Here is a 26,049-nt window from a genome sequence, read left to right on the forward strand (position 1 = left end):
TGGATAATCTGAATCGAAATATGAAAAATTCTGTTCACAGTTGAGTACTTGGGGAAAGACACATGGGATTTAGGAAGCCAGTTGAGCCACTCTGACTGCACACTGATTGACTGTACAGAGAGAGAAAGAACATGTGTTACATTGTCTCATGTGTCGATCATTGTCGACTGCGAGTCAAATGGATGGTATTGCTTAAATAGCTTTATTTGTGCACTTTGTCTCATGTGTTGTTCAGTATCATTGTCGACTGCGAGTCAAATGGATGGTATTGCTTAAATAGCTTTATTTGTGTACTTCTTTATATGTACATATGTACATAAGTTAACATATTTTATATAATTATGGGTTCTAAGGAATTTAAAAGTGGAATAAAAAGAAAACACGTTACTTTAAAAAAAGTGATAAAACAACTTGAAAATAGTGTTCTTGGAAAAAAATAATTGCTGAAGAATTTGATATTGGCCAACAGATGTGTCAGATATTAAAAAACAAAAAAAATCTATAAAGACACTTTCTTTAACATTCAATATGTGGAGTAATAAAAGCAGTGTATCAAATAGACAGACAGTCAAAAGAAATGTTGCTGGAAAAACATGTATTTAAGTGGTAGTCACAGAAACGATCAAGTATCATTAGCATGTGACTGGAACGCCACCTGATCAATGTATAAAAAGACAATATATCGATAAAAAAATGTACTGTCTTTTTATAGTTTTCAAATAAAGACTGTACAGTGATATTTTTTTATTTATTTTCATCAGCATTATATATCATTAAATTTTTGATTTATTTGTTCTAAGTTTTTTTTTTTTTGTTTTGTTTCTTAGGGCTATCTTTTGCTTCACTAATCCAGTTTATTGCTTAATCTGGATGACCTCTCCCCCCAATTAATTCGGATTAGTGAGAGTTTAGTGTATTTACATTATGAACGACCAGGCCATCTGCTATCCATGAAAACTGATGAAAATGTGAACCAGATAAGGATACTGATGAGAAGTGATCATCATTTAAGCATCAGATTGGTTGTATCAGACCTCAATAAGGGCAAAGAAACAGTTAGACAGTTTAACTGGAAAGTTTAGGCATGATCGTGGTTGAATGCTCCATCAAGACACTGCTCTAGCACATAATGCACTCTATTTGCCAGTTTCTGCTAAAAAAAAAAACAAATCCCTGTGAGTGAACATGCACTCTACACACTGTACTATGCCTCTTGTGACTATCTCTTCCATAAACTGAAAAAGGTACTGATGGGAACTGAATTTTCGTCCAGTGAACAATTCAGAAAAAAAAACAACCAAAGTGCTAAAAAGGGCTTACAGAAGATTACTTCTAGAAATGTTTCTATGCTTGGAAGAAATGTATGGAACGGTGTGTGCAAACCCAAAGAAATTATTTTGAAGGGGATAACTTTGTAAAGGTACAAAATATTTCAATACTTTGTACATACTTTGTATACAAAGTATATTTTTTCAGGTGAGCTTACTGTGGTAACTCATCTGTTATCTGTATTTTCAAGTAATATAAAACCAGGTAATAACAAATGGCAGCACAAAAAGAGCTTTTGAGTTTCTATGAAATAGAATTCATATTTTTATAATTTCTATGAAAAACCCATAGATAATAAAGCTAAAATTTTGGATAATTATCAACGTAAATGATACTGTAATAAAAATCATTAAAAATCAAATAATTATTCTGGTGAAATCATGATTGTGAACTTTGTATACAACAAATGCCACCAAACAAAGTAATTATTTCAGTTTTGCATTTTTGTTAAGTTTCCTTGTAACATTTAAAAAGCCAATCATATAATGTAACATTTAAAATGTAACATAATGTAACATTTCCATGTAACATTTAAAAAGCCAATCATATATTATGGCAAATACCCTTTCTTCCAGTGGTAAGCTGTGAATATTTTAACAATGGGCTCACACTTCTGCTGACTTTTTGATGTGAAACATACTTGGGGGGGGGGGGGGAGATACCTACTAAGTAAATCTGATCGGTCACGAAGTGACGTCATCCGTGGCATCTGCCAGAGGTGCTTCCCACACTCAAACCACTAGTAGTATGATTAGATTAGAGTACGTGACGCATTTTTCGTGACCAGTACAATATCTCTAGTTTTAACTTTTTGGAATATTTGAATAATGTGATTGCAAGTATTTGTCATATGACTGCAACAATACAAAGATTTGTCAACAATTTCTTATTTCGTCTCGCATTTTCACATAGCAACTGTTCGAGGTACCTAACAATAGAATGTTAGGTGCCCCGACATTTAGATATGTTGTTAGGTGCAGAGACATTTAGATACGTTGCAGTAGCAAGTATACATTTCTTACTTTAGTTATCATAAATCCATTGTATATTGTCATCCAGAAGTTATGGAAATTTGTGAATGATCAATAAAATATTTACAATACAAAAGATCTTTTATTTCGTAATCAAAGTATCTAAAAGAAACTCGAAGGAGGTTTCACATAAAACCATCTAGCGCATGTGCTCGGCAGACGTGTGACATTTTCCGTTTTTTTTTTTTTTTTTTTACAACTAGGGAAATATAATGGATACAATTTTTTTCATGATAAAATTTTAATATTGCGAATAAAAAATAAAAATATTTCCCATATTACAAATAACGAATTATCACAAAACATTCTAAAACATAAAAACAAATCTTACACAAACTGTTCTAGAAAAGGTACACAAAAATCACAGATTACATGAAAAAAAATATTGCACAAATATTCGAGAAAATTTTATTCTAAAAATTGCCATATGCAATTTACTTCTTTATTAATATTTGTTTTCGATCTTCTTTGCTCAATAGCTGAGCTGTTATTACAGACGAATGATTTGACATAACGATCCAGATCAAATTGAAGCAATGGTTTTCCATTTAGATGTATGGCCATCATAATCTGTAACATGTTTAATTGTCAACGTTATTAATTCATTTATACAACATTATTCATTATGCTGAAAGTTCGCTCAGCTTCAGCACTGCTAACTGCAGTGGTTTCAAGATATTTCTGGCTTTCTTAATTGTAAAGGGAATTTCACTCGATTTTAAAGATAAACCGTCTTCGACAAAATCTCTAAAATCATTAATTTTTATTTCATATTTTATCAGAAAACAAATTTCTTATTTGGTTTTCAGTCTTACCACCGAAAGTTCTTTCAAATTCCACGATTTCTGGTAAAATGTGTTTAAAATTTCTTTCAAATGGTATCATTATTTTCTTTATTTAATTTAAAATCACACTGTTTCATTAATAACTTATCCTTTAAGGATAAAACAATGCATTTAATAAACTTGTCACACGGAATTTTACTGTTGTTACTTTCAATTTTGATTCCTTAAAATTCTTTCCACTTCAACACGCTCTCAATTTTAGCTTCATAATTTGCTTCAGAATTTTTCAAATTACCGATAGCATTGATAGTTCGAATAACCTTATAGTTCTTTTACCATAGTGAATCTGTAAAGCTTCTGATCTGTAAAGCTTCTGAAATGTAAGAGAGCTCCTGCAGGATGTCGATCATTAATGCTAAATGGTTAAGAAATTCCAGATTTAAAAGTCGATTTAACAATCCCGAATATTTAACTTCTGACCCCAGGGGCTCACATCTGGTATGGTCTTGGCACACCCAGTGTCCTGAGCTGGATATCATCATTCTTCTCTTTCTTGGTGATTTGTGTGTCTGTCTGTATGTGTGTGTGTGTGTGTGTGTGTGTGTGTGTGTGTGTGTGTGTGTGTGGGTAACTGAAATTTTTTTTTTTTTTTTTTTTTGGCTGGTGCAGCAAAAGCCCCAGGCTTCCTTGCGCCATATGGCTAATTATAATACAGTCCATTCCGGTTATTTGGGACACATCGGGACTAGTGCATTTTGGCCCAATTAAGCGGCTGCCCCAATTATCCGAAGTTTCACGTAAATAGTTAAAAATACAATGTATCCCCCCCCCCCCCTCTACAACTGGTTCACTGTACAATCAAATCACATTACGATTAACTCAACATAGTAAAGTACCGTTCACTATATGATGTGCAGTAAGCGCCAGTCATTGTGATCATGTTTGTGAATTGAATTTTAATTCTATTAAACAGGAATTCTAATTAGTGAAAATAGGAGGAATATTATCCACAGGCTATAAAAGCAAAGATATATTAAGCACAAATTTACCCTTTATTACCTTACCAATTAAAAAAATTAAATGATACGTGAAAATCGGAATAATTAATACGTACTGTAATATGTACATATGAACTAATTGACATTTCTGTTCACTGAAATTTGTGGGTGGGGGTTAAAATTTAAAACAGCAAAAAAGATAAGCAATCAATAACAAAGAACACGGCACACACAAAATTGCAAGTAACACTATACACGCAAGTGAGAACAGAGTAACAAGTTACAAAGCTTTAAAAATAAGAATGAAGAGAAGAGCTGAAAATTAATTTTTTTTATATGACTGAAGATTTCATGGAAGTGTAAACACATTTCACCATAATAACCCACAGAATTCCAGCTGTTGGTATTATCGCAAATTCAATAAGATCGAGGTTACTGTCCATTTATGATAGATTTCACTAACAGAAAAGCCCAATAAACAGGTGACTGCTAATTGTTTTTATTGTTTTATGGTTGTGACCTCCAGAATTTCGACTGAACCACGTGGTACTGTCGGAGACAATTGTAGGGTAATCTCCGGTGCTGTGGTCTCCTGCCCCGATTAAACAGCATGCTGTCCCAATTAAGTGAAGTAAACCCTGGCTATTTTCTAGATTTTTTTTTGTTTTTTAAGATTTGCCCCAATTAACCAGAATCCACTGTAATATTAATAAAAATGTTTGCACAATGCAGGATAATTCCCTTAATCATCATTAGCCATATGGTGCAAAGAAGCCTGATGCTTATGCTGCACCGGGCTTCAAAAAAAATGTGTTACCCTGAGAGAGAGAGAGAGAGAGAGAGAGAGAGAGAGAGAGAGAGAGAGAGAGAGAGAGAGAGAAATTAAAAGTAGAAGGGAATCACCAAGAAAGTGAAGAATGATGATCTCCAGCTCAGGACCCTGGGTGTGCCAAGCCCATACTCACCAGATGGGAGTCCCGGGGGTTATACCCGCAATTACCACCCGCAAGCTACAAGCTGCTCTTCATAGCCTGAACACACGACTGATCTTTGTAGTTTCCACATCAAGTTCTTTAGCAATCATCTTTAATTCCTGCTGGTTTTTTGGAGATTGGTGATATAATGGATACTTTTTTTAATTATTGCCTGTATGCCATTATATTTTAGAACATTTTCTACATAGTGAAAGCCTTGACAAAATTTCAAAATCTGCCAACATTTCATCTCCGTAAAGTTTATATAATATCTTAGTTGCCTCAATCCCCCCCCACGTTGCTACTTTCACTAGTTCTTTGAATACTGTGCAAAATATCGGAATCGCTCAGATATTCAGCTACTGTGACCATGTAAACATAGACGGAAGAATTTACTGAAACGCGTGGATCACTCACTTCTCTGAAAAACATACTCCCATTTGTTGGAGTATGTTTTTCAGAGTAAGGGGGAACCACGACACAGGTTTACCCGAGGCTATTATCCATGTCGGGAATCTTCTTAATCCTCTGACTGACTATGGAAAGCATATTGACTAGCGTGACTTCTCAAAATGTGGCTGCATAAGTTTTAGGACACCACTAATGTTATGGAACGGTAATTCCACCCTTAATTCGTACTTTCTAATTATCCAAAGGCCAGAGGTGAGAACAATGCATACAATGTCTGTCCTAATCTGTTCGTTACATGGAAATTATTTTCGTTCTGTGGAAACTACTGTATTTTAAATGTAATTACCAAGAGGAATTTTTAAAAATTCTGTATAAAGAAGTTGGTTAAACAGAGGTCCGACTGTAATTAAATCAAAAATTAAGCAATTTTAAAATACATAACTAATTCCTAATTATATTAGGAATCAGACTGCTGGATAAGAAGACATTCTTATCAAAAATAAAGAAATGAAATGGACTTGGCCAGAACACATAACTCGAAGACATGATGACAGATGGACTAAGAAAATAACAGAATGGTACCCAAGAGGAGCTAAGAGAAAACATGGAAGACAACAACAGAGATGAACAAATGAAATTCAAGAGTAAATGGATGGCCACTGCACAAAACACAAAGAACTGGAAAGTTGCTGGAGAGGCTTTCATCTGGCAGTGAATTGAAAATGGCTGATGATGATGATGGGTTCAATGTTGAGATGACAAGAAGATACCTGTTGATATTAGACTTGAATTTCTGTAGATTGTAATTTTCAGGAAATACATGTGAAGGAAGGTTGTTTCAGAAAGCTTAAGCCAAAGGGGTTAATAAGAAGGAAGTAAAGTTGCTTCTGTGAGTTTGAAGTCTGACAGTAAATGGATGCTGACTGAGTGTAGCATCTGTTCGGACTATTTTAGAGGAGAGAGGGGGAATTACAGAAGTAATTCAAATGAAGTGTCTATGGAAGAACTACAGAAAAGGCATTCATCAAAAACAAAATGTCTATGAGAAAGATAGTGGAAAGACTGTAAGAGATGGATCACTAATTAATCTGCACCCTCTTCTGAATGTAGTCTAGTAGCTTGGGAGATGTTTGGGGTCGGGGCACCACCTCAGATGTAGGAACAATATTCCATGGTAGAGTGGATTTGAGATTTGCACAGAATGAGTTGCTTAGAAGAAAAGTGACACAGAGAGAAAAACAGAAAACCGTTTTTCGGATGCAGAAGAAACAATGTGCTTATGCCAAGAGAAATTAGAAGTTAAAATAAATCTGTATTAACTATTAAAATTAAGCAGTTTCCAAGTTCAAATCTTCACCAGTCACTCATTGAAATTTCATAAATATGGCATTTCCATTAAAATGCAATTAGTATTAAAAAGGTGGAATTTTACTGTATAACAGAAAAGTTACTCTACTAACCTGTGAACCTTATCTGCGATACCCATCTTCTCCAAAGTGGTATCGTTCATCCTTACCAGTGAACGGCCTGAAGAGGAAAGAAAAAAAAAAATGAAAATGTTTTATAAATAAATTAAAAAAAAAAAACAGTTTGGATTATTCCAGCTTTTCTGTTTTTTTCTTTGCTTTACTCATGCTCATAAATTTCCCTATGCAAAATTTATTTGGAAGAGTAACTATCATTATACTAAGCTAAATAATTATACACCGACCAAATGTACATGGGATACATATTTGGAAACAAAAGTTGAGTTGAGCCACCATTTCTGTAACAGAAGTAAAATTTCCATTAAGCTTAAAATAAGCAGGCACGAACAAATATGGTTCAATGAACATGCAAATTTTATAATTTCACAAAACTATATGTGCATGAATTTTTTTTTTTTCAATGATTATTCCAAACATAAAAGGTTACAAAAAAAACCAAAAAAAAAAAAAAAAACCAAAAAAAAAAACCAACCTAGTACTGTGGATGAAAGCAAAAGTAAAGGAGGGAGTGGGTCTGCAAATGAAGGTTGAATTTCTGCAGTTTCTAATTTTCAAGAAATTGGATCAGAGAGGAGCTATACCAGAGAATGAATATGAAAGTCAGTTTAATGAGTTTGGAGGTTTTTTTTTTTTTTTTGGTAGTTGTTGGCGCATAACATTTTGTGGCCATAATGCACCTCCCAAGGTTTTTTGCAGTAGTAGTAGTAGTGGCATGTGATGCAAGAAAGCAAATGTATGAGCTTATGCAGCATCAGCCAACAAAAAAAAAAAAGAAAAAAAACAACACACACCATTCCCTCCAAATGCCTGTCCAGTTCCTCCTTAAATTTATTCAACCTATCAACTTCCACGACGACAGATGGAAGTTTGTTCCAGCAATTAACCACCCGCTGGCTAAAGGCAAATTTCCGCACATCTATTCTACATCTGTCTTTTCTTAATTTGAATTTATGTCCCCTTAGGTTCGTAATCTGAACAAGTGGAAGGATCCCATCAGAATTCAGCGTGCTCAACCCATTCAAGGCCTTATATACCTCAATCAGATCACCGCGCAGGTGCCTAGTCTCCAGCCACTGCAATTTGCGCTGACCGGGCTAGCCGAGTGGGTAAAGTACCTGCCCGGCAACCCAAAGGTCGCGGGTTCGATTCCCGCCTCGGGCTTGGATCAAAGTACTGCATAAACCTTGGGAGGTGCAATATGGCCACAGAAGCCGATGCGCCAACAACTACCAAATCAAAAAAAAAAAAAAAAAAAAACTGCAATTTGCAGAACTTAAGCCTCTCTTAGTAAGAGGATCCCTTCATTCCCCTCACCAATCTTGTTGCCCTTCTCTGTACACGCTCAAGTAAATTACATCCTTCCTAAAATGAGGCCTTCAGACCTGTACGCAGTACTCAAGGCGTGGCCTGACCATTGCCTTATACAGAGGGATAATCACCTCCTTTTCCCTGTAGCAAAATTCCTATATATCATTGACAAAACCCCATGACCTGCCCTGGCAGCCTGTCTGCATTGCTCAGAAAACTTCATATCTGCCTGCACAATTACTCCTAGGTCTTTTTCATTTTTTACCACCTTAAGTGTAGTACCACATAGTTGGTACGTTTCTCTGGGGTTACTTCTACCCATATGCAGTACTTTGCATTTGTCAAGGTTAAACTTCAGGTTGCCACTTCTTAGCCCATCTGCCCAAATTATCTAGATCCTGTTGCAGTAGCACACTGCCATTACTGTCATTAACAACCCTGGAACTTTACCCACCCGGCTAGCCCGGTCAGCGAGTTTGGAGTTGAATCGTGATTAGATGGCAAATGATTACCAAATCACATATCTGTATATCTGTTAGTTCTGACAAACAGTTAATGCCAACCTGCAATCTTCTGCCAAACTTCATGGTGGATGGCTCTGACCTCATATTTTCTGTATTTTTCTGTTCTCTTAGAATCAATTCAAGTCCGGTGATCAGGGGCAGACCATCCCGAGAGTGCACGGCACCCGGGCACCAGCATTCAACAGGTGTCTGAAACCCTGAAACTTACATACACATGTGAAGAAAATTTTAAAGGGAACACCCAATTTCAGTTGGCACCTGGGCACCACATACCCTGGACCGCCCCACCAGTGATTATGTACTTATGATGATTATGTAATACAACAAACCCTACTACACAGCTATTGATCTACCAACACTACTACTAGGCAAAGTGCTAAACTTTAATTTGATTATTGTGATTTACACAAATTCCATGACTCTTCAAGCCATGAATTTGGTATAAACCACAATGGGGGGGGAGGGGGGAGAGTCATCATTCAGCAATAAAATTTACAAACGGATCTTATCTTAGTTATTTTAGAAACAATGAAGTGACGTCGACTGTTTTCTTCCAGTGTAGGCTATCGTAAAACTAATTTTCATGTTATCATGCAGATTTTTGTGCACTTATCATTCTTCACTGTAAACATTTGATAAATCAATATTATCTGCTGAGAATGACACTGCAATATTCCTTAATACATTGATCACAGAACCTGGAGTGTTGCAAGAGTAAATACTGCCTTTAATTTTGCAAATATATTTGCAAAATTAAAGGCAGTTTAATTTGCAAACTATAAATAAAAATTTATAGTTTGCAAAAATATTTTATTACAGAATTAAAGCCAGAAGTAATTATTACTATTTATACAAGAAAATGAACAGTTAAATTTTAATAAAAAAAATGCAGTAGCAATTACACTGGATATAACTCTGAAACTTTACTTGAATTTGATTATTAACAACATCTTTCACTAGAATTCATTATTTTACAGAACTCAGTAGGACAACATTTTTGGTGACTTTCTCTGATTAGGTTGGAGAGTCTTTGTGTATTATAATCAGTCAACTTTGAATATCATATCTTTAAATTTCATTAACAAAAGAAACAAAGTTGACCATGGGCAAACATTAAATTAGAAAGATAAATTCCAACCTCATAAAATTACTGACCCTGTTATTTGTTAATTGTCACTTTAAATGCCAAATAAACCTAGCACCTCAAAATCATTTCAATGGATAGTATGACAGCTTAAGTATTAATTTTGGCCATAGGTATAAGGAAGCCACAGACTTTTGCTGCTTCAACAAAAAAATAAGCACTACTCTCTCTCCCCTCCCTCCACAAGTACTGATCTAAGGTTAATGAATTTCCCCTAGTCATCAACTGTCCATGTAGGCAACTTGTTCCAATGATTAACAACTTCCTGGCTATAGGAAAACTTCCTACAGGCTGGTATAGTATATAATTCTTTCCTTTTAATGTGAATTGATGCCTCTGGTTCTTGTATTTAATACCACAAAAAGTTCTCTTTCATTCATTAACTATCCTCTTTTTAAAGCCTTATAAATCTCACTTAGATCACCCCTAAGGTACCTAGCTATCAAGTTTCATAATGTTATATTTGAATCTCTCCTCATATGGGCACCCCTTTCCAATCTCACCAGATGCAGTTTCTGACTTGGGACCTTTTGAAGAAGCTCATAACTTCCCTTAGGCATAGCCTCCATCTTGAACACAGTATTAAAAGTTCTTGTTTATACTCTGACAAGAACACCAAGTAGAGCAGTTTACAATAAATCATAAGTAAATACTGCCTTGATATCGTGCAGGCTTCACCCATGATCCACTCAAAAAGCATGTGCATCTGCACTCAGCTATGCCAGGCCTGAGTACAATCGCACAAGTCTTCTACAATGGATTTATAACCACTCTAATGCATAAGCAACTTTGATGATGCCGACCGGGCTAGCCAGGTGGGTAAAGTGCCTGCCTGGCAACCCAAAGGTCGTGGGTTCGAATCCCGCCTCGGGCTTGGATCAGAGTAGTACAAAAACCTTGGGAGGTGCATTATGGCCACAGAAGAACAACTAACAAAAAAAAAAAAAAAAAACTTCGATGACAAAGCACTATGGGTCCTACTTGCCATCTGTATACACTGCACAGAGAATGTTGTCTGCCAATATAACAATCCCTAAATCCCTTTCTGTCTCTGCCATTTTTAATCAAACTCCCTCTCCTGGTATATAAGACATTTAGGGATTTTTATTTTCCAAATGTGAAACCTTGCATTCTGCACTACTGAAAACACTTATATGATCATACCTGAAGCCAAGCTTAAGTCACCATGAAACAGTGCTACTTCATGAAGACTTAAATAAATAATACATATAATAACAAATAATACATATAATAACAAATAATACATAAACCTCAATAAGAATGACTCCCAGCAGTTCTTAACATCCACAGCACCTTGCTTTCAAGGTTACTGCTCATTTCAATAGAAGCAGTGCAAGAATCCCTTTCACCTCTGCCTGTGGCTATTGTTAATCTATTAGTCTGTGTATCTCCCCAATCAGTGAAAGGTGTTAAATAACATTGGTCCACCTTGATATCGATTGTTGATGATTCTGCTCAGATAGCTTATAAACTGAATGAGTATTTTGCATCTGCATTCACACATGAGGAGTTATTCAGGGAGAGGAATGCAAAAGTTTATCAAACTCTGGCAGGGAGCTAAATGATTTTATAATAACTGAAAGCAAAGTGCAGGAGAAATTGCTAAAGTTAAACAAAATGAAGACACCTAGGGTGGATGGGATCTATCCAGTTATATTAAAGAAGGCAGCAAAGAAAGTAAGTAGGCCCTTAGCTGATTATGAGGACAACCTTGTGCTCATGAAAAGCCCCACAGACTGGAGATATGCAAATGTTTCCCCTATTCACAAAGGGGGCGAACAAAAGGTGACAATGGTAATTACAGCCCTGATAGTTTAACTTCCGTTCCGGGGAAAATAATGGAGTCACTAGTTAACGAAGCACTGCAGCATTATTTTTAGACAAGACTACACTTATAGTTCAGACACAGCATGGGTTGTTTAGGGTCTTATCTGAACAATCTGATTGGATACTATGATATGGTCACAGAGGAAATGGATGTAAAAATTAATTTTCACATATACTTGGATTTTAGTAAAGCTTTTGATACTGTTGCACAAGGAAGACTATTATACAAGTTGGACCGGTATGGCATTAAGGGCAAGTTGCTACAATGGATGGATAAAAGGAAGGTTAAGTGGGAGAAGACAGAGTGGTAATCAATGGGCACTGTTTTTGTTGTCAGTATTTATCAATGATATTGGATATTAATGTCCAAGTTTGCAGACGATAGGAAGGTTGGTAGGGTTGTTAACGAGAGTAAGTATGGTACGCTACTGCAACAGGACCTAGAAAAGTTGAGCAGATGGGCTGAGAAGTGGCAACTGAAGTTTAATATTGACAAATGTAAAGTACTGCATATGGGTAGCAGTAACCCCCAGAGTACAATACCAATTGTGAAGTACTACACTCAGGGTAGTGGAGAATGGAAAAGACCTGGGGTAATTGTGCAGTCAGATATGAAGTTTTCGGAGTAGTGCAGACAGGCCACCAGAGTAGGTCATGGGGTCTTGCCAATGATATACAGGAATTTTGCTAGAAGGGATAAGGGGGTGATTATCCTTTTGTATAAGGCAATGTTGTATAAGCAAAATTTTGTATAAGGTCAGGCCACACTTTGAGTACTGAGTACAGGTATAGAGGTCTAATTTTAGCAACAATGTACAGTTGCTATAATGAGTACAGAGAAGGGCAACAAGTTGACGAGGGGAACAAAGAGGTGCTCTTATCAAGAAAGGCTTTCGATATCGATATCGGTCAGATCACCTGTGAGGTGATCTGACTGAGGTGTATAAGACTTTGAATGGTTTGAGCAAGTTCAATACTGATGGGATTCTCCCTCTTGCTCAAATTAAGAAACTGAGGCGGCATAAATTCAAATCTAGGAAAGACAGTTGTAGAATAGATGTGTAGAAATTTGCCTTTAGCCAGCAGGTGGTTGATTGCTGGAACAAACTTCCATCTGTCATCGTGGAAGTTTAGAGCTTAAATAAATTCAAGGCTGAACTAGACAAATTTTGGAGTAAATGGATGGGTGAAACGGGAAGGGTTTTTTTTTTTTTTTTTGGCTGATGCTATATAAGATTGCTTTCTTGCATATATGCCTATACTAATGGTAACGTTAATCTAGCAGTTTTCCGGCCCATCTAACGCTACCTCTATAACATCAGCAAATATTCTTGCTCCCTTTCTATTTAAGTGTATCCCATCCTTGTAGAAGCAGTCTCTTCTGTTAACAAGCACAAACCACAATGAGAAAAGTTCTACCCCATCAGCTTTGCACAATCATTCCAAGGCTGAATTGATTGACCAGGCTCTCATCCTATACTCCTTCCTGTCGTGTCTGGGGAGAATTTCAGACACTTTCAAATTTAATCCTAACTCAACTTTTTCAACATTGCCCTGTACTTGCTAAGTCTGCAGATCTCCTACTCTTGATATCATTAGTGCCAATGTGTACAACAATATCACCTTTTGTGCTCTGAAAAAATGATATCTGCTCTAATCAACTTTTGCCCCTGGTAGACATACCTTGGTCCTATTTCACCTATCCTTTTAATACAACATTGTTCCCATTTCCCTGACAACAGAGTCACTGACAACAACTAGCTCTTGTAGGACCAGCCTTGGGGATTGTCGCTGTGGTGCCTGATGGTCAAGTACAAGTTCTGGCATTGATGTGGGCAGCTGAGAACTTGATGAACTCCCAATTTTAATTCCTTCAAGGGCATGAGTGTATAAGGCTTTAAAAGTGTTAAGTAAACAAAATTCTGACAGTATCTTTATCCTTTCTCAGATAATACACACATATGCAGAAACGGCACTAGTGTTTGTGGCGCCTGAGGCAAAACCTTGTCAGAGCACCTAATTCATGTCATATCTTAACACGCATATATAAGCAGTAGAGCATCCAGCAGTGCCTATTTTAGGGTGGCGCCCTTTGCAAGTGTCTCACTTGTGCACCTCTAGTGCATTGTTGTTGAGGTAATGTGATATTATTTGCTGATTGAAGTGGTGTGTGGCTCTCCAGAGGATTCTATTGAGTCTCTGCTTCGATATCACAAGGGTCTTTGTGGGGTCCATTTCTTCAAATTCTGTTAGGGTCTTCTTCCACTCATCTTCGATTCTGGATGTCATGATCTCATCTCTTTCCACTTCTGCGCTCTGGGTTGTATTTCTTCTTGCTCTTCCTCCTCTGGTTCCATGCTGTCCGTATTCTTTGTTGTTGATCATTCACATCCTGCTTGATTTTTCCCAAATAGCAGCAGCTATTTGGGAAAAATTGTTGTTCATCACAATGGTCCTTCTCTGATCTGCTATTCACTGTTCGGTGACCTGAATATCCAGGAATCGTTCAACCATTTGGTAAGTGGTCTCGACCTGTATGGCCTCCAACAGTAATTGGTTATTATTATTATTATTGGTCTCATTTATTTTTGTTCAATATTTTTTAATTGAGCTAGGCAAATCTTAATTAATAGATCACCATTTTCAATTCTTTGAAAAAAAGCTAAAGACAAAAAAAAGGGGTGTCCCACAGATGCCACACAAACATCTTTGTTAAATTGAGGGCATAAATGAAGGTAGGTTAATTTTAAGGTTAGACAAATTGTTCCTTGGTTATTACAATTATGAAGAAGGTTTAAATTTCACATTTTTTGACTGCCTATGACACAAAACAATTTCCAAATTAATACCCAGATAAACACCCAAATATCCAAATTAATTTTCAAATAAATACCCAGCATTCTGTTAGATATTTGCCAAGTTTCTGTCACAAAATGAGACATTCATTAGATAACAGACCAGGAAGACAGAATGAGGAATTTATACAAGGAAATTTTCCGATCCTCAATATCTTGAAAAACAAATTAAATTATGATATTAGGGTCACCTGTAAATGATTACATCTACCCATTTATTTATTATGTCTGTAAATTGCGTGTGTTCTCTTGTCAATTTGCCTATTTTGCTGGACAAAACAACCCCAGTTTCTTAGGGAAAAAACCTTGCTATCTACGATTGAGACCAACTAACTCAGCCACGGAGTGAAAAAAGCCAATCTTGAAAACCTATGACTTTCAACAGTAGTGTATGTATATTACAAATAACTTCTAATTAACAGTAACACACAGGGTGTCCTATACGCATAAGCCTAACCAAGAAAAAACATTTATATATTCGTGAAATTAATGGTCATATAATAATCAATCCTAATGCACTAAAAACTAGGAAATGAAAAAAACTAAAAGTGTGAGCAGTAATCCAGTACCCTTAGAGGATTTCAATCCATGAGCCATTCATGCTGGTAGGGTAGACACTAGGGCTTACAATACCGAGATTCCGGTAATTTTTTTCGGTATTCAAATCCCGGTATTGATACAAAAATACCGGTTTTTCAGTACTAATTTAAAAAATAATTATCATGATTTATTCACATAAAGGTTATAGAATTGACAACAATAAATCATTAATACTGCTGAATATGCAAATAATAGATTGTTATACACAGTACAAATGCAACAGAAACCTGAAAAAGTCATGAAACTGTAAGACAAAATCTTACAAATATATTTCTCTTATTAAGTATAGTGCGTGTAGAAGTAAAGCACTTAAGGAATAACGAAAACATCATTATGGAAATATTTCCATTAGTCACAGTATGCCTGGTAGTGAAATTAAGGAATAGGGTAAACAATGGTATGGCAGGTGCGGAAAAGTTAAAATTAAAAGCTTCTGAACAATAGTTTAATCCGTCTATTACACCACTACTTGAGGATGCGACACAGTGCATTTTGGAAAAGGGTGTTGGTATGGAGCAGTTCAAAGGTATTGTGAACAGGTGATTTTGAGGTAAAAGATGAAAGCGTTTCGTTGTGTGGGAAAAATATTCTATTTTTCCCACCAAAGGAAGAAGAGTGAGTTTAAAGAATAACACCATAATTGGGTCAGGTTTAAATTACTTTTTTATATGCAAGCTTATACGCAAATCCCTCTAGGGTTTGCACATAAGCTTGTATATAAAAAAGTAGTACAAGGGGAGATTGTAACTTGCAATCAATTCAATAAATAAATAAATAAACAAACAAGAAGGAAATAAATAAAGTGCTCGAACCAAAGAGGGGTCGTGGTTGTTGTTTGGAGGGGATGCAGACTTCCAGTGGTAGTTCTGAGTTCAGTTCGGATCCTGTTCTGAGAGTGTCCAGCTGTATAGTTAAGGGTTCCATCGGGCATGTTCCTATGCTAGAAGTTAATCCGGAAGCTGAATAACAAGCCAGTCAGATGATGCCCTGGCTTCTACTACTGCTGTGGTAATTTTTAATTTCCTTCAGTATTAACAGAGAACTGTTCTCGAAATCCTGAAATAAGACAGTACTGGAAGAGCTATACAGCAGAGATGCAGAGTTCAACTATGTGAGAGAGAGAGAGAGAGAGAGAGAGAGAGAGAGAGAGAGAGAATCCCAAGGAATCCCACTGCGAAAGAGAAGGAAAGTAAATCTCCTGAACTGTGTTGTTTTGGAAACAATACTTAAAGTGGGAGATAATTTTAGAGTAAGGTTGAAGTTGAAGAAACACAAGAAATAAGGAAATGTTTAGAATTGAGTTGGTTTATTGGTTGAAGTTGTAAAGAAAATTGATATTGCTAAATTAAGAGAGATAACATGGAATTGTTAGCATTAAGTTAAGCTAGCATTAAGTTAGCTGTTGTGAAGAGAATTGATATTGGTGATTAAGGTTGAATTAGTGTTTTGAAGCTATAGAGAGAGCTGAGATTGTTAATTGAGAGAAATTTTATGGAAATGATAGCATGTATTAACAGATTAAATGAGAAAAATGAATAGATAAGATGTAAATGAACACTAGTTATGTACTGTAAGTAGATTTGTATAATAAATGACTTTTGTTTTATATTTGTGTCATTGCTCTTGAGAAACTGACAGCTCACATATAATATATATACGATATATAATATATATATACTCGTGTGGGTGGGGAATATCTCTCAGCTCCTGGAAATTCTCATTTTTTAACACAGTCAGGTAGCTTGTGGGGCTTAGTGCTTGAGGAGAGCTGTTGTATAAAAATCGTAACAATGGCCACTGACTGCGATACTAAGGTACAGAGAAATAAAAATAAATAAATAACCTCCCCCACACACAACTTATATTTGGTTTCCTCACCAAGCTTAACTGTCAGTCCCTCTCTTTCATTAATACAGATATCGTGCCATAAAAAGTCAAAAAGGAAATATTTTTTATTTTTGATAAAAAGGAAATAAGATTTTTTGAAGATAAGGGAATAAGGGAGGGGGTTAAACTGCAACTTGTCTACAACTATCTCAGTACAAAGCACCAATCAGCACAGAAACCAAAAGGACGTTTTCTGCCGCTATTTAAATAATTACCAAAATTAGATCCAGTTTAAACCATAACACTTGAGTTTCTTAAGAGCTCGCTTTATTCGGACAGGTAGTGTGGATGCTTATTCTTTGTTTTTAGAATAACTGTATGTTTGATAATTTTTGCTAGAATATTTATTATTGTAATAAAAGTTTGATTTAAAATGTGAATTGCAGTAATTACTTGTTTTTTTCTTACTTTATTGCACCTGTCATCAAAATTTATTGCGAAAAATGTTTTTTTGCAATACCAGTATCCTGGTTTCATAAATTAAAAATGCCGAAATACCAGTATTAAAATTTTGACCGGTATTGTGAGCCCTAGTAGACACATTACTGTGGATGGATATTTGAACATCTTTGACAAAACATCTCGGCAACTGTGATGGGATTATAAAACAAAACATCTCAGCAAAGTGTATGGAATTATAAGGAGAAATGAGAAGTAACCCAGAAATGATTCTTTCGATAAGTCCCTTGTTGGTCAGGCTTAGAATTTTACAAGACTTAGAACTTACACCCTCATATGTCAAGTATTTGGCTGCTTGCAATTCATAGGAAAGAATTCTATATGATAACACAAATTAATACTAATGTTAAATATTAAAACAAAACTCGCTAATTCACAGATACTTAGAACAATAACCTGTAATGTCATGTTCCAAAAATAGGCTGGCATATAAAGTGTGATAATCTTGACAGTGGCGTCTCAGCCATTTAAGTACATCAGCATTACTCCAGAAAAACACTGCTTTTGGCCTGGTATGTCCTTTTTTATGATTATCCTTATCTCTACTTGGACTGGAGCCAGACTATAAATAATTCAGAAAAATTTTTTTAGAAAGACTATTCTTAAATATTTTGCTAATATAATAATAGCTAAAATATATAAAAGCACTTCATCGTTCTATATTCATATATACACAATGTGCTGCCACTTTATTAGGTACATCTACCTAGTAGCATGTTGAGCCTCCTTTAGCCTTCAAAACAGCCTGAATTCATCTAGGCATGGATTGAGTAAGATGCTGAAAACATTTTCAGACATGAAGACATGAGTGTGTCATGCAGTTCCTTGAGATTCGACAGAGGTGTAGGCCTGCATCGAACAGCCCTTTCCAGCTCATCAAAAAGATATTCAATAGGATTGAAATCCGAGAAATGAGCAGGCCACTGCAGCAAAGAAAAGTCATTGTCGTGTTCCTGGAACCGTTCCATAGTGATTCGTTCTTTGTGCACTGGTGCATTACCCTGCTGGAAGTAACCATCTGACAGGATAAACTGTCAACATGAACGGATGCACTTGGTCAGCAACGATGTTTAGATATGATGTGGCATTCAGACATGAATCTATGGGTATCAATGGACCCAACATGTGCCAAGAAAACATTCCCCACACCATAACACTGCCCCCACCACCTTGCACAGTAGTGGTCAAACATGATGGGTCCGGGGATTCATATTTTTGCCATTCCCCACATCATAACACTGCCCCCAACTACCTTGCACAGTAGTCGTCAGACATGATGGGTCCATGGATTCATGTAGTTTTCGCCAAATTCTGAGCCTTCCATCAACATGATGCACCAGGAATTTCAACTCGTCAGACCAAGCAACTGTTTTCCAAACCTGGATAGTTCAGTGCTGGTGTTCCTATGCCCACAGGAGGCATGCTCTCTTGTTCTTTATTGATAACAAAGGTACGCGATGTGGTATCAGCTGTTGTAGCCCATTCACGACAAAGTGCGACTAGTGGTCCATTGCGATATTTTTTTCTGCACATCAAGGTTGTATTCTGATGTGATGTGTGACATTGTGGCCCATCTGTTTGCTTGCACAATTCTCGCCATCCTCCTCTAACCTCTCTCATCAACAAGCGATTTTCTTCCACCGGAGTGCCGTTGAGAGGATGTTTTCTGTTCATTGCCCCATTCTCGATACACCCTTTAAATAAACTGTGGTGCGTGAAAAGTTCAGGAGAACTGCCATTTCAGAAATGCTTTGTCTAGCATGTCTTGCACCTACTACCGTGCCACATTCGAAGTCCGTTAGATCACTCCTTTTCCCTCATTCATGCTATGGTTTGTATGCTTAACTGATACTAGGAAGGTTGCTCTGCTGCATTTATATCCACAACTGTGGTCATAAATCAACATCGTGGGACAAACCATTTGTGTGCAGAGCAGGGGTGTACCTATTAAAAAATGGCAGCACAGTGAGTGTGTGTGTGTATTCATGTTTAACAACAAAATGTCAATAAAATTTGCAATTATTAAATATTTTATCAATTAAATATTTGAATTGCTAACCTTATTTCTGTTAGTCATGCTCTCTTCTGAACAATTTTCTGATGTCTTCTCTCTTAACTGTCTATTACTATTGTCTCCCATCTTCCATGGCCATTCTACAAAAGGGTATATGCAATAAAGATATATAATAAATGGATACTATATAATGCATAATGGAAACTATACTATATAATGCATAATGGAAACTATACTATATAATGCATAATGGAAACTATACTATATAATGCATAATGGAAACTATACTATATAATGGATACATTCATATGCACTTTGCAGTTGTCTTGATTAAAATATTTCCACAAATGTCTATAATTTTAATTAATAACCTTCCCTATATGAATGTAAAATTATCATCGTAGAAGCTAAAATACTTCTGCATGTGTCTCATTTGGCATTGTGCCAAATGCTTGAAACAATGGGGGCTTGCCACTGAGGCTTGACTGTCACAGTGTAAATGTGAGGTTGTCCTATGACATCATGGTATGTGGAGTGTTGCAGCATGTGAAGCATTTGCTTTCGGTATGCAGCCTTAGTAGATTACAATGGTTCCAATGTAGACCAAAGCAATTTAATGAAGATGGATGGACGGAGAACAATATGTTCAGTATTAGCTTTAAATGATTACAAAGTGATTATATATATTAGCATACATATTATGCTTTAAGTGATAATTATATATACAGGGTGTTTCAGTTAAACGTTTCAGAACTTCTAAGAGGGGTAGGGTACATCCTGACAACTCGAAATCATATAGCAATGTGGGGTCGGAAATGCTTTCCTGAAGCGGTGTTGTACACAGAAGCGCCATAAAGAAAAGAGACCGTAAGTGAGAAATCGTTTTAATAATACATGAAAAGAAGCAAAAGGTACATGGATTAAAGTAAGTGTTCGAAGTTTCTTCCACGGGCTACAATGCGCGCCTCACATCTCCGACGAATGGACATCCGAACATTCTGGAATACTCCAGGCGAATTTCAAATTTCTTCGGCAGCTACTGCGATTCTTGCAACCAGCTCCTCAGCATTGTCAACAGGGTGTCATAAACTAGCGATTTCATATGACCCCAGAAATAAAAATCAAGACATGATAGGTCGGGTGACCGAGCAGGCCAACGCACGGGACCACCACGTCCGATCCACTGTTGACCAAATGTGACATCCAGGTAGTTACGAACATCTCCGCTATAATGGGCAGGGGCTCCATCGTGTTGGAACCACATTGTCTGTTGCGTCGATGCAGAAATCTGTTCATCTCTCAAAAGTTGTGGCAATACTTGCTGCAGAAAGATCAAGTAGATAGGTCCGGTTAGACGACATGGTAACAGGTAAGGTCCGATGAGGTGATCTCCCATAATACCGGCCCATTCATTGACCGAAAATCGAATCTGTGCTGCACGACGTCGCACGACAACTTCTGTGTACAATACCGCTCCAGGAAAGCATTTCCGACCCCACATTGCTATATGATTTCGAGTTGTCAGGATGTACCCTATCCCTCTTAGAAGTTCTGAAACTTCTAACTGAAACACCCTGTATATTAACATTTAACTGACCATTCACATTCGTGTATTTATCAGCATATTTCTATGGTATGCGTATGGAATATTTTCCCTTTTCAATACAATTTATTTCAAAACATAAGTTGAGATATATTATTTGAATGCTTATACAGTTAAAAGAATTTTTAAATATTTAAGATGGAAGAGAATGATAAATCCTCTAAAGGAAAAAAAAAAAAAAAAAAACAGAAAAGATAAAGCAACTAGTAAAATAAATAAGTTGGCATCTGTTAGTCTAAAAGTAGGGAAACTTGAAAAGTAAATACAGTACTTGAAATGTGTAAGGCTTAGAATCTATTTATTACTAATAGTCTAAATATCATAATTTCATGGATGTTTTCCCCTTGACTTCTTCAGTGACTGAAAAATTAAAATCATAACAATGAATTAGCAGGTCTTCATAATAATGAAGACCTAACAATTCCAATCCATCTTCCAGAGAAGTCTTCAAAATTGGCTGATGAATCTGGTGGACAGAAAAACTGGGATTATTCCTCAGAAGCCTATTTAAGTAAAGCATCAAATTTCTCTAATAAGTAAGCCTTTGATGACTTAGTGAGAGAGTTGGGTGTAATCAAATAATTCAATACAAAGCTCCTTGGAAACTACTCAATCCCAGTTAGATTTCCAAATACAGAATAAGATTTGTTACTTATGCATGGTATTTTTACAGTGATGCAGAATTTCTGTGCTATTCTTTTTGATTTGATTTACCTTCACGAAGCAATATTCACAATCCAGGAGATCATATTTTCGGGTCTGGCCCAAAATCCCGACAGTATCTACTATACTGTAAAAATATATTAATATAATTCTATATATTTATTAGTTTTTTAGTAAGTAAAAATTTACCACATCAGGTTAATTTTGTATAGAAAGAATATAAAAAATAAAAATTTTAACAACAAATACCTCTTTCAATTTGAAGATCATGTTTTCTGTTACAGAAACAAACAGTTTTATAATTCAATCGGCAAATAAAAACAGCTTAATTAATTTTACTTTATTATATTGCATTTATAATTGGTAATTTTTCAAGTTGAATTTTGGTATTTGTATAAGGCATTTTAGCAATAATTATAGGTATGGCATTGAAATGCTAAAGATAAAAAACTTGAAATAAGAATACTTTCAGAAAATGAAAATTTAGAGTAATGGATTTTGGCAGCTGCGTAACATTTGTCATAAATATCATTATCATAAACTAAAATTGTAATTATACAAGTATTTGTTTTTAGCTGTACTTTCACAAATTTCTTTGACAAGTATATTAGACATGACCATGGGCGCCAGCAGGATATTTTGAAAGGGATAACAGGAAAAAATATCCCATTTTCTTCTTGTTATCAAAATACTTAACGTTATTTATGTATAATTATTAAGATTATTGAAGTATATTAACATTATTATAATACTTAAATGTTTGATTATAATTTGAATGATTTTTTGCAAATTTTAATCTGTGATTTTGATATCATTAAACTGTGATTATTGTCAGTAATGTCGTTTTTGTGAACTGATATACGTGTATATATATATAAAATAAAATTTTAATGTTTTTAGTGGCCGTTTTGATTATATGAAAAATCATTTTTTATTGCAAAAACAGTTTCTGAGATACAGACTAACTTTTTTTTTTAAAATACAATCGGTATGTCGGGATTTCGGCTGTCGAGATTTTGGCCATCACCGCAACTTTTCACAGACAGTTCAGGTAAAAGTTTGAAAGCTTTGTTGCTTCACAATGGAAATATACACCCACTGATTCCTGTGAAATACACATCAAAGAAGATGAAGTATGACCAAAGTAAATGAGTTGTCTATGGATGTAGGTGCACTTCAAGATGCTAATGTTCTTTCTGGGTTTACAACCGTGTTACGATAAGTTTTCTTGCTTTCTCCACCTCAAAGACAGCAGGACGGTAGATGAGCATTACAGGAGAAAATTTTCTGTCAGAATTGAGTTGCAGCCTGGCACACAATGTAATTAAAATCCTTGGGTCCAAAAAATGAAGTCTTTCTTCCGCCATTCCATATCAAGCTGCGACTGTTCAAACAATTTATTAAAGAAAAGGATCCTCAAGGTGACATCTCTAAGCATATGCAATCTATGTATCCAAAACTCTCTGATACAAAAAGTGAAAGGCGGCATGTCTATTGATTCACAAATAAAGCAATGCTGGCATCAACTTAAAGACAAAATGAATGATGCTGAGCAAATTGCCTGGCAGTTGCTTCCCCTCACAGGGAATGAAGCTGCATTAATTGCCCTCTAATCTGGATTGTTTTCAGACCAAATTTGGGCAATATTAATTAAGAGTATGAGGAGAGATTCCAACATGACATCCAGTAAGCTGAGAAGAGGTACCAAGAGATGAAGCTATGATAGGCAATGATACCTGGTTCTTGGTTTGGGATAATCACAATGACTACAAATTACAAAGATATTCAAATGTACATTTTTAAGGACTTTTTTTTTGATTAACTCAAGAAGAGTTTCTACATTTTAATATGTAATTTTGTTAGCTTGTTGTTTACTTATAGCAAAGAATAAAATGTTATTCTGTACAGAAGTTAAACACCGTTAATAAAACAAATATAGATGAGAGCCTTGTCGATCAATTTGGCCCTGGAAAGATTGTGCAAGGCTCAAGGGGTAGAAATTTTTTCAGCCTGGTCTGTACTTGTTAACAGGGGAGACTGCTTCTACAGGGATAGGATACACTTAAATAGAAAGGGTGCAAGAATATTTGCTAATGCTATTGAGGAAGTGTTAGGTGGGTTGGAAAACTGCTAGCTTGGGGGGGATACAAGGACAAATAGATTAACAGTAGCCACTGGCAGAGGTGAAAGTGATTCTTGCACTACTTCTATTGGAATGAGCAGCAGCCTGAAAACAAGATGCAGGGTATTTCAGAGACTGCTGGGAGTCATTGCAGTACAAGTAAACAAATGGGTTGTATTAGGGTAGCTAAGAATAGGAACAGGTGCATGTATACTTGCGTATACACCAATGCTAGGAGTTGGATAAATAAATTTGATGAATTTGAGGTATTGCTCAAAACATCAAAGGCAGGTATTGTTGGGATATCAGAGACGTGGTTTCACACAGATATAAGGAATGCAGAACTGAAATTTGGGGAGTACAATGTGTACAGGAAGGATAGACAAGATAGGAAGGGAGGAGGGGTTATGCTATTAGTTAAGAAACACAAAATCCAAGGAAGTGAAGCTAGTCGACATCGCTGGACTGTGCAGTGTCGAGTCAGTTTGGTTGTGACATAAGCATTGGGAGATCAAAATTGAGAGTAGGAATGTGCTATAGGCCCAATGACTCTGATGAGTATAATAAGATACTATATAGGGAAATAGAGTGGGCCAGTAAATCAGAGTCTTATAATGGGGGATTTTAATTTCCCAGATATTGACTGGAATTTGTGGATTGGTCACTCACACACTAGCAAGGCTTTTGTTGATTTATTGGATGATTGTTTTCTACATGCATGTTCGGTAGACAACTAAAGAGAGTAATACTCTTGATATGTTTATCAGTAGTGATTCTTCATGCATCAAGAATCTGCAGATAAAGGAACCACTAGGTGGCAATGATCACAGTGTGCTGAAGTGGGATTTACTCAAAGAGGTAACTAACATGAGGGGTAAAAAGGGAAGGGTTTTTGATTTCGTAAAGGTAACTACAGTGGTCTGAGACAGTATTTCAATTCTATACAGTGGGACCAACTGATGATGTTAACAACAGCAAATTCAAAATGGGAAGCATTCAAAGAATTTAGCTTGGAAGCTACTAGGCTTTACATACCAACTAAGAAATACTGTTCAAGGTTTAGGTCAAAATGGATGTCAGATGAACTAATGAGACACATGGCAGAGAAGAAAAATGCATGGGATACATATAAATTAATGGGTGACATGGAAGCCTATGATAGATATAAGCTGGTCTGTAACCAAGTCACAAAGGAGATTAGGCAAGCAAAGGCAGATTGCGAGAAATCCTTGGCAAAGGATGCAAAGAAAAACAGAAAAGAGTTCTTTACCTATGTAAACTCTAGAAGGAAAGGGATGAATCAGATTAGTCCACTGAATATTGATGGCTCAACTGTTTATAATCCTGCTCAGGTGGCTAACAAACTAAATGAATATTTTGCATCTACATTCACACATGAGGATTTATTCAGGAAGGGGAATGCTGGAGGTGAAGTAAACTCTGGCAGTGAGCTAGATGATTTTGTAATAACTGAGAGGAAAGTGGAGGAGAAATTGCTAAGGATAAACATAAAAAAGGCACCCGGGGTGGATGGGATCTATCCAGTTATATTAAAGGAGGCAGCAAAGGAAGTAAGCAAACCTTTAGCCATAATTATGAGTTTATTTGGACTCTGAGCAGTGCAGACTGGCTGCAAGAGTAGCTCATGGAGTATTGTCAATGATATACAGGAATTTTTCCAGCAGGGATAAGGAGGTGATTATTCCCTTGTATAAGGCAATGGTCAGGCCACACCTAGAGTACTGTATACAGGTCTGGAGGCCTCATTTCAAGAAGGATGTAGAGCTGCTGGAACGAGTACAGAGAAGGGCAAAAAGATTAGTGAATGGAACAAAGGGGTGCTCTTACGAAGAAATGCTTAAGTTTTGCAAATTACAGTGTCTGGAGACTAGGCACCAGCGAGGTGATCTGATAGAGATGTATAAAGCCTTGAATGGTTTGAGCATGCTCAATGCTGATGGGATTCTTCCTCTAGCTCAGAATAATCACCTGAGAGGGCATAAATTC

The 26,049-nt window shown here is 36.2% G+C and overlaps 1 protein-coding gene across 2 annotated transcripts in view; it reads right to left on the bottom strand.

Annotated features, from left to right (window-relative positions):
• ave (sterile alpha motif domain-containing protein aveugle) overlaps positions 1–26,049 on the bottom strand; it is a 69,319-nt gene that overhangs the window by 19,150 nt on the left and 24,120 nt on the right. For both annotated transcript variants that reach the window (XM_090381456.1, XM_090381457.1), the window contains exons 2-4: positions 19,700–19,794; positions 18,037–18,202; positions 6,989–7,055 (exon numbers count right to left, since the gene is read on the bottom strand). In XM_090381456.1, coding sequence (XP_090237582.1) covers positions 6,989–7,055; positions 18,037–18,202; positions 19,700–19,780 — 314 coding nt within the window. In that variant the 5' untranslated portion in view covers positions 19,781–19,794. The remainder of the gene's footprint in view (positions 1–6,988; positions 7,056–18,036; positions 18,203–19,699; positions 19,795–26,049) is intronic.

This window comes from Mastigoproctus giganteus, chromosome 9 (genome assembly GCF_048544385.1).
Source record: "Mastigoproctus giganteus isolate SK-2022 chromosome 9, ASM4854438v1, whole genome shotgun sequence".
NCBI classification, from domain to species: Eukaryota; Metazoa; Arthropoda; class Arachnida; order Uropygi; family Thelyphonidae; genus Mastigoproctus; species Mastigoproctus giganteus.